Raw genomic sequence first — 12,878 nt, 5'->3', positions numbered from 1 at the left:
TTTACATAATTTCATAAGAATTATTTTTATTGTTTTACAACATAGTTTTGTGAAAGAGAAGTATGTCCTTGAAGTGAGGTTTATTGAGTATTAGTGAACACAGAATTTTGGGGGAAAAAGAAAAAAAGGAATACTCATTAAGTGTTCACTTTTTCTGTGATCAGTATATGTGGAGGGCCTTATGAACATAATTTCTCAATTCTTCAGCACTATTAGTAAAGAACTATTTTCTCTAAGGTACTATAGCTTAATATCAGAACCTACATCTGACTGACTACTAAGATCATCTTAGATTTAAGCAGCCACAGACTTCTCTTTCTGGCCATCACTATTCAGCCCATCACTATTCACTAACTACAGCAAGATACCAGCTCTAAGGAAGAATTTCTCTGGAGGTCTTTAAAACAAAGCGAAATAAGCCTCTCAAGTACTTAATTATCTGGAAGAATGCAAACTCTGCCTTCTGAGAAAAGTAACACTAGTATTCTCTTCATGGATTATCAATGAATGCAAAAGGCATTTATTGGGGCCGGGGAGATGGCTCAGTAGGATAAGTACTTGACTGGCAAACGCAAGGATCTGAGTTCAATCCCCGGTTCTGAAAAAAAACGGATCACTGCGAGTCTGATCTAATAGTGAGACCCTGAATACCCTGTAGACCTTTCCCTAAAAAAAAAAAAAAAAAAAAAAGGCATTTATTGATTCTTACTACTTGAGAGATAGTAACACTGTAAGGAGGAAAATTTTTAGTCAGTCAGACTTTGCCATCTCTACCCACATGATCCTAAAACAGTTAAATGTAGTTTATCTTCATTTCTTAAGAAAAGGAGAAGAGAAAGAAGCAGCAGCAACATCTAGGCACAATAATGCATGCCTATCATCCCACTTACTAAGGAGAATGACACAGGAGAATCACAAGTTTGAAGTCTACTTGAACAATTTTGCAGTACCTTATTAGGATGGACAGGACAGGGACAGGGACACACCAGATGTGATGACAAGATGTGGACGTGGTTTGGTGTGAGGCCCTGGGTGTAATTCCCAATAGTGCAAAACTATATAAATTTAAATGACTAGCTAAACTGTTATTTCTCTCTCACACATTTTGTTAGACACAGAAGATACAAACATGAATGAGAGCAAATTGCTCGCCTTCAAAAAACTCACAAAAATGTTAAAAAACAAACCTGCAGACAGTCCTAGAGGAATGTTTACAATGCAGAAGAATTCCAAGGGAGAAAGTGATAAATTTTGCTCAACTGGATTAGGGATGACAACTCTGAAATTTAGGGTCTAAGATCTCTGTTTCAAATATAAAAGTTTCTAGGAAACAATCAGCACAGCAAGATGACAGCCTACAGAATGGGGAAAATATTTGCAAACCATACATGATAAGAGGCTAATATCCAGATATATAAGCACCTGAAAATTCAACAGCAAAAACACAAATAATTTGATTAAAAATTAGGCAATAAGCCAAAAAAGACATTTGTCAAAAGACAGACAAAGCCACTTGTAATGGCACGTGCCTATAATTTTGGCACTTGGGAGGCTGAAGCAGGAGGATTGCCCTGAATTCAAGGCCAGCCTGAACCACACAGTGAGTTTAAAGCCAGTCTGAATTATATAGTGAGACCCTGTTTCAAAAAACAAAGGGTTAGGGCCGGGGGAGATGGCTCAGTAGAATAAGCGCTTCCCTGGCAAGCACAAGGGCCTGAGTTCAATCCCCGGTTCTGCCAAAAAAAAAAAAAAAGGCTCGGGAGACAGCTTGGTGGTCTAAGTGCCTGCTTGGCAAGTGCAAGGACCCGGGTTTGATCCCCAGTACCACATGCTGTGAGGCCCAGGTACACTGTGCAGGCCACTGAAACCAGGTGTGGTGGGGTACTCCTGTAATCCCAGCACTGGGAGGCTGAAACAGGAGAATTACTACTAGTCAGAGCTGTACAGTGAGAGCCTGTACCAAATAAATAAATAAATAAATAAACAAACAAACAAACAAATAAATACAAGCAAACATGCACAAGTAGCAAAAAAGTATATGAAATATTCAATGTTACTAATAATCAGGAAAATGCAAATTTTAAAAACTCAAAGAGATACTACTTCACACCAATAAGGATGGCTATTATCAAAAAGATAAAAAAAGGAAAAAGAATAAAAGATAAAAGATCGGGTTTGGTGGTGCACGCCTGTAATCCCATCTCTGAGGAGGCTAAAACAGGAGGATCACTACAAGTCTGAGCTCCAGAGTGAGGCCCTGTGCCAAATACGTAAAATACAAAATAAATTTTAAAAAAAGGTCAAAGGGGATAAATCCTAACAAGGTTATGGAGAAAAAAGAACAGTTGCTCATTGCTGGTGGGAACAAATTGGTAATAACCATTATGGAAAACAGTATGACGGTTACTCAAAAAATTAAAAATAAGCTTCCATATGACCCAGTAAATTCTACTCCTGGGTATATAGTGAAGAAAATAAAATCAGTGTCAAAAAGATATCTGGTTTAGTACAGTACCATTCACAATAGCTAAGAAATGAAAGTGACCTAAGAATTGAGCAAAGAATGAATGGATAAAGAAATGTGTTAAGGTATACACAGTAGAACACTATTCAGCCATAAAAAGAAAGTCCTGTCCTTTATGATGACATAAATGGAAATGTGTTAAATGAAATAAGACAAGCCCAGAAAGACAACCATATTATAAACTCAGAATACAAAAAAGTTGATTTTATACAAGTTGAGAATACAATAGGGATTACCACAGGCTAGGGAAAGTAGGAGAGGGAGGGATGGGGAGAAACTGATCAATGGCCACTAGGTAACAGAAGTAGGAAGTTCTGGTACACTACTTCATAGTAGGTGATCACAGATAATGTACTGCATGTTTCAAAAACTAGAAGGATATTAAGAAATGGTGAATGTTGAGAAAATATGTTTAACTTGATTTAAACATTTTATATAGGGCTAGTCAAATACCTCAGCGGATTAAAGTGCCTGCAAGCAGGTGCAAGGGCTGGGGGTTCAATCCCCGGACCTGCTGTGCTGGCCCCACCCCCGAGGCATGTTGAGATGGCAATTGAGACTGGGCATAGTGGTGTGCACCTGTAATCCCAGCTCTTGGAAGGCTGTAAACAGGTGGATCACTATGAGTCTGTTCTAGTAGTGAGACCCTGAACATCCTGTAGACCCTTCCCTAAAAAATACAAAAAAACAAATTATATTATATATACATACACACACATGTGTGTATACATATAAACACATATATGTGTATATATACACACATGTGATATATATATATATATATATATACACACACACACACACCATGTTTTCATTTATCAATTTTGAAAAATAAAGAAAAAAGTTTCTGCACTAATATACTGTTGGTAAAATCTTTGATTTTAGGAGGCACAACCTACATCTGATTCCTTCCTTAGCATGGGCTTTCTTAAGTCAAGCTGCAACCAGCTACCCAAGGAAGTCTATGTTGCCCAACCTTTCACAACTCAACTTCTGTACCATTACACAACAATACACTCGCTGCTTCCCCAAAGCACCAAAAACCAATTTACAAGTTCAACAAAAATAGAAACTTAAAGAGCAATGTGCAACTGGAGTGGGTGGCAGGATCATTTTTAGTACACTGAAGAGGGATGTAGACAAACTACACTGCCATAAACTGGAAAAGAGAAAAAGAAACTACATTCAGGCAATGTAGTGACTGGCAGGTCAAAGAAATACAGGGTGAGATAGGAAGTGGTGTCTTTATTTGGTTCACACAAAGACATGTTAAACAAGAGCTCAGGGAATGAAGCATAGCTACTTACTTGTCAATGTCTAGGGAAGTCTGTGCAGTTATCCCTCTGTCACTCTTGCTCTTGGCCTCTCTTTGTCTCCGAGTCATCACTTTAAAAAAATATATACATATTTATACATACATTGTTATCCAGGAAGAGACTATGAATATAAAAGACAAGAATGTACAGGAAAAAACAGTTAAAACCCTACTGTGGGGATAGAAGCACACTGCCTGCAAAACTTTAATCTTTCTAGTACTGAGGATAACACCTATAATTCATGTACTGAAATTACCAACCACAAGACATTCTACTTACTGTTTGCTAAGTTTTGAGATCTAAACATCCAGTTCACTCCAAAAAGGTTTTTGTATACTACACCTCAACTTGCAGCAATCAAGTGAAGGATTTGTACTTTCCCAACCAATATCCTATTTGGTGTGATACAACAAAATAAAGTACTCGACAAAATAGAGTAATGATAGCTATATCCAAGTACCTACATAAGCTCCAATCTACAAAATTCTGCAAGTGGTCCATTTGTAAATGAGAAAACTGCCCTACGGAAGAGTTAACATTACCAGTCTCTTTCACTACACTACTACCACCCTCTGCTTCTACCAGGTATGGTTTAGCCCAGATAATGTACAAATATGTTGTCTCATGCCAAACAAAACCTGTTTACAAAATTACTAGCCAGGCATGGTGGTGCATGCTTGTAATCCCAGCACTCAGGAGGCTAAGGCAGGAGGATTGTTGCACATTCAAGACCAGCCTGGGCTACAATGTGAGCTCAAGGCCAGCCTGAACTGCATAGCAAGACCCTGTTTCAAAAAAAAGACAAAATAAATATTACAATTCCTTAAAGGATCTTGAAGCTTATTTAAATCAAGATGTGACCATTTCGTGTAAAATCCTGGCATGTCTTCCTCCCATTATCTCCCACAACAGAGGATTTAGAAAGGTTACCTGCTCATGAAATAACTTAGGCTGTGTTTATCTAGACCATGGGGCAGCAAACTTTTTATATGGGTCTAGATGGTTCACATGGTAAATATTTTAGGGTCAGAAGGCCATGAGGTCTCTATTACAACTACTCAAGTCTGCTTTGTAGTACGAAATGTTGGCCTGAAGACAATGGATATGGCTGTGTTCCAATCAAGCTTTATTTATAATAACCAGTCTCTGGTTAGGTTTGGTCCATGGCTAGTTTGTTTATCCTTTGAGTAAAAACTTCTACTCATAAAAAAAAAAAAAAAAAACCTTCTAGAAATATCACTGATAAGTTAATCACACAGCCTAATCTTGACTATGAGGGAAAATTTCACTTCCTCCTACAACAGTGGTGGTACAGCTATGGCACATGTATTTTAAGACAAAAGATGTTATTGTATGAATTGGTTTTTTTTTATATAAACTAAAACTTCAAAGGATTGGCCAAATAGCTCAGTGGATTAAAGCACCTGCAAGCAGGTGCAGGAGCCAGAGGTTCGATCCCCGGCCTGCCGTGCCAGCCCCACAGCGCGCTGAGCCAGCAACTGAGACTGGGCGTGGTGGCGCACGCCTGTAATCCCAGCACTTGGGAGGCTGTAAACAGGTGGATCACTATGAGTCTGATCAAGTAGTGAGACAATGAACACCCTGTAGACCCTTCCTTAAAATACAAAATAATAATAATAAAACCTCAGTGTTCAGGCTTAATTGAAGTGCTAACACTGTAATAAATAAGTGGGTTTTGGGGTGTAGTTTTGACATTTGTCTCTAAAAAGTTCACCATCACTGTCCTAGGGAAACTCAATGTATTACTATATGGCAATCTGGCTCATTCTGCATTTACTGTGAGTTGTATAAATAAATTTACTACCTTTTTCATAAGTCACAAGTTGCATTAGAATCTTGGATCTATTCAGTTGTCTGATCCTCTTAACATGTAACCTCCTTCAGAGATGGGACTACATCTAATCCCTAGTAAGACTTGAACTATAAAACCTTTAAATTGCCCACATTGGCTCTAATTCTTAGAATGATCCTCCAGATTAGTATTACTACCCATAGGGATGGAAACAAAATGAAAAGGTTGATTTCACCAAGCATTCACAAGTGGTAAAACCAGGATAGAACCTATATTCATGCTTTACCTTCCTGAGTTATCTCGAGACATACCCAATTTGTCTGTTTTTCTCTGTAGGTGTGCCAGCCCCAAAATGAACCAAACACTTTTCAAGGAGTCTGACTAGTAAAGAGAACCGAAGAGCCATGAACTACCTATCTGGATTCACACTGTACTAATCCAGTCAAGGCTCTACTTGCTTTATTGACAAGCCTGTTATACTATTAGTTCTAACTGAACTAAAGCAATTAAGGTCCATTCTCTACCTTCCCAAATCATCTTCAAATAAAATGCCACCAAGATAGCTCTCTTAGTTCTAGAGGTAATTAACTTTGTGAATCTTTTTCTTCTTTTTTTTTTTGGGGGGGGTGGGTATTTTTATTCTCTAAACACAGAAATGTATATTTGTATTCATTCTTTTCAGCTGAATAATCTGGAATGTTGTGATGAATTGTAGTCTTGATTTTGTCATTCGATGTTGTTAGCTCTTTCCCAGCTTTGTGTCAATTGCACACATGACAAACATGTTTTCTATGTCTTTATCACTTGGGGAAAAAAATGGTCATAAAGAATACAATCAAGGACAGAAAACTATGGAATGTTACCAGAGAAGACCAGTCTTTTCTCTGGTGTAAATTTCCTTCCTTCATTACAGAATCATCTATGTGCAAGAATTTGGGGAGGAATAGAAAACTTGAAGCAAGGCCTTTTCTCTCAAGGAGCTTACAGTTTACTAAAGATAGCATGTGCACTCAACTATAATATAGGTATAAAGAGATAGGCACAATAAGTACAAATATTAGATATATATGAGAAATATCACACACAAAGAGTAACTAATGCTTTTGCTACTGAGAAAGATGACAGGACCACTTGGGGATTGGAATAGGAGGGAAACATTTTTACACTGTATACTATTTTGTACTGTTGAATTAAAAATTAAAAGTCAAGGAGAGAGAGACAGTCTTAAACAGAGGTTAGCGTATGGGATCTATTTCTAAGGTTCCTTCCAATTCACAGATTTTATAAGAAAAAATAAAGTACAAGAAGAAAATATCTAGGACACACATGTAAAACTGGCTTCAAATCTACCTTCTATTAGCCAGCCTACAGGTCTCCATCATATGTATAAGAACTTCATGAGAGATTCATCAAGTGCTTTCCTAAAGTCAATTCCTAAAAGCTTGGCATAAGAAAGAGTATTGAATCTCTTAAGTAATTTCTCCCCACCCCTTATATTTGCCCTCCATCTTTACTACCAAGTATTAAAAACAAACTTGGAAACTATACAGATCAGGCTGAAAAAAGAAATAATTGCTTCTAGCACTTTACATATATTCTTTTATTACACTTAGTACATTTATATTCTTATTCACGTGTCATTCTCCAATCTTATACCATGCAATTTCTGAATTCAGAGATGCTGTTTTTGCTAAAATAAAAACATGTGATCCATGTCCTCAGCAGAGGCTAGCACAGATTAGATACCAATAAATACTTGCCCAATTAAATTATAGTAACAGATTCTAAGGGGAAAAAGTTCATCTTATGAAGACCTACTCCATGCCAGGATTAGAAACATAAGCTCGAGTTTATAACAAATCTGTAAGGTATATATCACATTAGCTCTGTTTTACAGATTATGAAATGTTAAATAACCTGGTCAAGGTCACAAAGCTATACACAACAAAAAGAGCACAGGAAATGTTACAATGTTTGACTGGAAAGAAGATATTCTATCAGAATGGGCTGTCTCTCCTGTGAAAGAAGGTAAAGGATGTGAAAAGAAAAAGTGGTAAGTGATAAGTGACTGGGCAAGCAGAAAAGAATTTGCTGAGAGAGACTTGATAGGTAGATGGTTGGGAACTACCTAGCAATTCTGTTATTAAATGTTATGATCAGAGCAGACTGGACCAGCCCTTGCAGTGCCATTTTTTCCTCTGAAACTTTTCCTTAAAATTGAAAAGTGTCAGTTGCTCTAAAGGAGTTACCTACTCTGTTTTATGGAGGCTGAGATGGTCATGTTATATAGATATATACAGAGAATTCAGTATGAAATCTATATCCAAAAACTTGACTGGGCACTGTTAAGATGCAAAAAAAATGCCAAGTATGGTGGAACATGCCTATAATCCCAAGCTATGTAGACTAACATGGGTGTATCTCAAGTTCAAGGTCAACTTAAGCAACTTGCTAAAACTTCCTTTCAAAATACAATAAAAATGGGGGTAAAGGAAGATAGCTTAGGGGAGGGGAGATAGCTCTTGGCATAAGCACCTGCCTGACAAGCACAAGGTCCCGAGTTCTATCCCAGCTCCCCCTGCCAAAAAAAAATTGAAAAATAAAAACGGGGCTGGGGAAATAGTTTGGTGGTCTAAGTGTCTGCCTAGTAAGGGCAAAGACCCGAGTTCAATCCCTCATACCACATGACATGCAGGCCCTAAAACCAGGCGTGGTGACACATGCCTGTAATCCCAGTGTTGGGGAGGCTTGGACAGGAGGATCACTATGAGTCTAAACTGTGTAGCAAGAAGACCCTGTATCAAATAAATTATATATATATATATATATATATATATATATATATATATAATGGCTGAGGGCCTGGGGAGATAGCTCAGTAGAATAAATGCTTGCTTGGCAAGTACAAGGGCCTGAGTTCAATCTCTGGTTCTGCAAAAAAATAAGAAATAATAAAAATGGCTGGGGCCTGCCCTTAGCTCAGTTGTTTAAGCGCCTGCTCATGCAAAGGCAGTCAGGAGCAGGATACCATGGTTGGATCCCCAGCTCCACCTGCCTTACCATACCTGCCCTGCAGGCTGCCTGAGCCACAAAAAAAAAAAAAAAAAAAATCCTTTTGGGCTAGGGAGATGGCTCAGTGGAATAAGCGCTTTCCTGGCAAGCACAAGGGCCTGAGTTCAATTCCCGGTTCTTCCCCCTTTCCCCCCCCCCCAAAAAAAAAGCCTGGGAATGCATCTTAGTGGTAGTACACTTTCCCAGTTTGATCTCTAATAAAGGGGAAAAGGAAGACACAAAAATGCAATAGTGCCTAATGATAAAGCAGTTAGCATGGTGTCCAAGTTGAGCTTCTATTAAGCTGTGTTGCTTTATGCAAGTTCTATAACCTAAGTATCAGTTCCATATCTAGAAAGATTAAGTGATAAAAACATTCCCTTCATTGTTTTGAAAGGACTCTAGAAACATTAGTCATTTATTTATAGAATTATATTATTTACCTAATTTATTTTTTAGTCTTATACAAAGATTTATACCCATATTTAAAACCATCACCCAGGGCTGGCCAGATAGCTCAGCGGATTAAAGCACCTGCTTAGGCAGATGTAGCAGGAGCCTGGGTTTGAGCCCCAGGGTGCCATGCATGCCCCAACCCTGGGGTTTGCTGAGACAGTGACTGAGACTGGGCATGATGGTGCGTGTTCCTGTAATTCCAGTACTTGGGAGGCTGAAACCAGGAGGATCACTACAAGTCAGATCTGTGTACTGAGACCCTGTAAACCCTGTACTAAATGCATTAAAAAAAAGAATAAGGAAAAACAAAACAACACTCACAACCCAGTCTAAGATTTGAATTTGAGCTTCATCTTAGGTGATTTCCACACTATTTTGTACAAACAGAATGGACAATAGGATAAGTATTACACAATAATTATCAATACTATGTAACCATCACAACTTCAGATTCTGAAATTCAAAGAAAGTAAGAAATAAATATAAACATAGGTCCTAATACTATAAACAGTAAAGACAATGGTTTTCTTGAGGACAGTTTTTTATTTATAAATAAAAAACAGATATAACAGAATGACAGTGGTTAAACTCTTCCTCAACCTTAAAACCACCTAATAAGAAAATAACAGGGAGTGTATTCCAGCAAGGGGTAGTATTTGAAAGGGGATAGGGGTGGGGTAATGGTAATTTGTCTTTTATTGTAACACAATTTTAAATTTTCATATTCGCTATGTTTTTGGAACAGTTTTCATAGTTTATCATAAATGGTAAAAAAGTTTTAGAAGGGCTGGTGAGATGGCTCAGTGGTCTAAAGCACCTACTTAGAACAAGCTTAGCCAAGTATAGGGACCACAGTTCAATCCCCCAGCACCACATGCCAGCCAGCCCCGCCCCCTGGTGGCCTGAGCTGGCCACACACACACACACACACACACACACACACACAAATAAATAAATTTAAAAAAAAAGTTTTAGGAAAAAAAAAAGCAACAAGTAGCCACAGAACTGTGTGTATTCCTACAAAGACCACTGCTCCTCCATCCTAGCACTTCCTCTGTGGAACAGAAGGGGAACAAGGGCAAATATCCACTACCAGCACTTACTCAGGGAGGCATCTCTTTCACTCTATTCCACATAGCTTAAAGAGACCATCTATTCTCAATACACAAGCTATTAAGAGAGGTAATTATCTACCACTCCCTCCCACATGTGGCTACTTAAATTTAAATCTCAATTAGAATGAAACACAATTTAAAACTGAACTCCTCAGTCCCTTGAGCCACATTTCAAGTGCTCAACAGCCACAGGTAGCTACCATATTTGACAGTATATAGAAATTTTCTAGCACTGCAAGTCCTACAGTCCAGTATTTTCCTTTTGTTTTTAAGAGATAACCAATATTAATTTTACCATGCCTAGTGCCTTAAAGCCATTTACACTGGTTACTTCTTCCTTTCAAATATGTATGCTTTATGTCATTTATTTCCTGTTCTAACCATAGTCTCCAGTACCATGTTGAACGGAAGTGCCAAGAAAGGTCATCCTTGTTCTATTCCTGATCTTATGAAAAGCTTTTAGTCTTTCATCGTTAAGTGCGATGACAGCTGTGACTTTTCATAAATGCTATCAAGAAGTTCCTGGGGCTGGGGATACAGCTCAGTGGCACAAGTGCCTGCACGGCAAGTGCAAGATCCTGAACTCAATTCCTAGTACCCTCTCCCAGAGAAAATTAGTTCCTGTCCAGTTCTACTTTACTATTTTATCTCAGAGATATAATTTCTCAAATGCATTTTGTGTCCATTTATTTGATCACCTGGAATTTTATCCTTTATTTTATGATACAGTGTATTAACTGACTTTCAATATTAACCATCAGTCTTTCTCTCTCTCCCTCCCTCCTCTCTCCCCTCCCTTCCTCCCTCATGCTCACTCATGCGTGTTCTCTCTCTCTCTCTCTCTCTCTCTCTCTCTCTCTCTCTCTCTCTCCCCCCTCTTTCCCTCACCCTCCATCCTCCCCTTCCCCCCTTCTCCCTGATTCTGTCTCGATGTGATTCTCAGTCGGGTCTCCCTTGTACTCTACCTTTCTGGTTTCACTGGAGACTTCACACAGGCATGGAACTTCTGCTGGCACTGGTTCAAATTTTTAACAACTTAGGAGGACCCTGAGCAGCCTGTGGGATGCAGGAGAGTTGCAATCTGTGGGGCCACTGCATGCAGGCACAGAACTTTCCTGGTGCCATTTAAGAACTTTGCAGGACTCTGGTTGATTACTGGGAGCTTTAAAAATGCCAAAACAGGGGCAAAAGGCAATCTCAATCCTCTAGCCCACCCAGAACAAATCCAGGAGACAAAAACATTCAAGAATTTGGAAATCACACACATGAAATCTCTGAAATGATAACAACTGAAGTAAAGAAACAAGTCCAGCACCCTTTGGAACTGGAAATGCAACTCTTGGGATCAGAGGCTACAGAACAGGAGGAAGAGGTGGCTGGGGAGGTCCCAGCGATGTGACCAGGGAACCATCGCTTGTCTTTTTGTCTCTCCCGCTGCCTCCTGTCTCAAAAATTAACTTTTTTTTTAAACTCTTAAAAAAAAAAAAGCAAAAAAGCCACCTGCTCCTCACACCTTCCCCTTTCTCTCAGCTGTCCAGTCTGTGAGGGAGCCCAGGGTGGCCGCTCCACCGTCAGGCCAAACCCTGGCCTCCTCAGGCCACCCCCGCCCGCTGCTCCCATGCATCCCTTGTACACTGGGGCTGCCACCATGATTGGTGAGATCACTTCCACTGTGTCCTTCATGTCCAAGTTCCTCTGCATCAAGACAGCTCTAGACCTTCAGCCAGAGCCTGCAGGAGCTACTGGCAGAACATTATAAACATCACTGGTTCCCAGAAAAGCCATGCAAGGCATCAGGTTACTGTTGCATGTGCATCAACCATAAAATGGATCCTCTGATTGGACAAGCAGCACAGCGGAGTGGACTGAGCAGTCAGGAGCTGTTCAGGCTTCTCCCAAGTGAACTCACTCTCTGGGTTGACCCCTATGAAGTGTCCCACAGAATCAAAGATGGCTCCATCTTTGTGCTGTATGAAGCCTCACCAGCAGGAGGCAGCACTCAAACAGGCTCCAATGTCCAAATGGTAGACAGCAGGATCAGCTGTAAAGAGGAACTTCTCTTGGGCAGAATAAGTCCTTGTTTACAATATGATACGGGCTGTGGATTGAGCATCTTATAATGGATAGATAAATTTGATTTTTGCTTTGGATGGGCTCCTCTTCGGGATGGATTCTGGAATTTAAACCAAGTCACAGCTGTGAAGATCTAGCACAAGATAGAGTGGTAATTTTTTTTTTTTTTTCTAAGTGACAGTGTCATTTGACCCAGAGCCCAGCATGTGAGTGAGACGACCCAGGGCCTGCTGCATCCTCATTCGACCCAGAGTCCAGGCCCGGTGTGTGAGAGAGACGACCCAGGGCCCAGGGGACCCTGATTTAAGCCAGAGCCTAGGCCCAGCATGGAACCTGCAGCAGAACTCCCTGCAAAGAGGCTAGAGGCAAAACCCACCCAGCTGATTCAGGAGCAGAACATCTTGCCAGAGTGGCCCAGAGGGTTCAACTCCAAGGGCTGCAACAGGAAGAAGTGGAGCACAGCAGCCAGACCCAAGGCACACCCACCTGGACAAATTTGAACTTGGTAGATCTGGACCTGGTGCTAAGGT

At 39.8% G+C, this 12,878-nt stretch overlaps 1 protein-coding gene and 1 pseudogene across 9 annotated transcripts in view; one reads left to right on the top strand and one right to left on the bottom strand.

Annotated features, from left to right (window-relative positions):
- Positions 1-12,878, bottom strand: part of Uimc1 (ubiquitin interaction motif containing 1) — a 155,433-nt gene that overhangs the window by 5,261 nt on the left and 137,294 nt on the right. For all 9 annotated transcript variants that reach the window (XM_023716538.1, XM_023716537.1, XM_023716539.1 and 6 more), the window contains one exon: positions 3,832-3,910. In XM_023716538.1, coding sequence (XP_023572306.1) covers positions 3,832-3,910 — 79 coding nt within the window. The remainder of the gene's footprint in view (positions 1-3,831; positions 3,911-12,878) is intronic.
- On the top strand, positions 11,924-12,395 carry LOC105742344 (annotated as a pseudogene).

Source organism: Octodon degus, unplaced genomic scaffold (genome assembly GCF_000260255.1).
Source record: "Octodon degus isolate 3935 unplaced genomic scaffold, OctDeg1.0 scaffold00048, whole genome shotgun sequence".
NCBI lineage: Eukaryota > Metazoa > Chordata > Mammalia > Rodentia > Octodontidae > Octodon > Octodon degus.
This window is presented reverse-complemented; position numbering and strand designations above follow the sequence as displayed.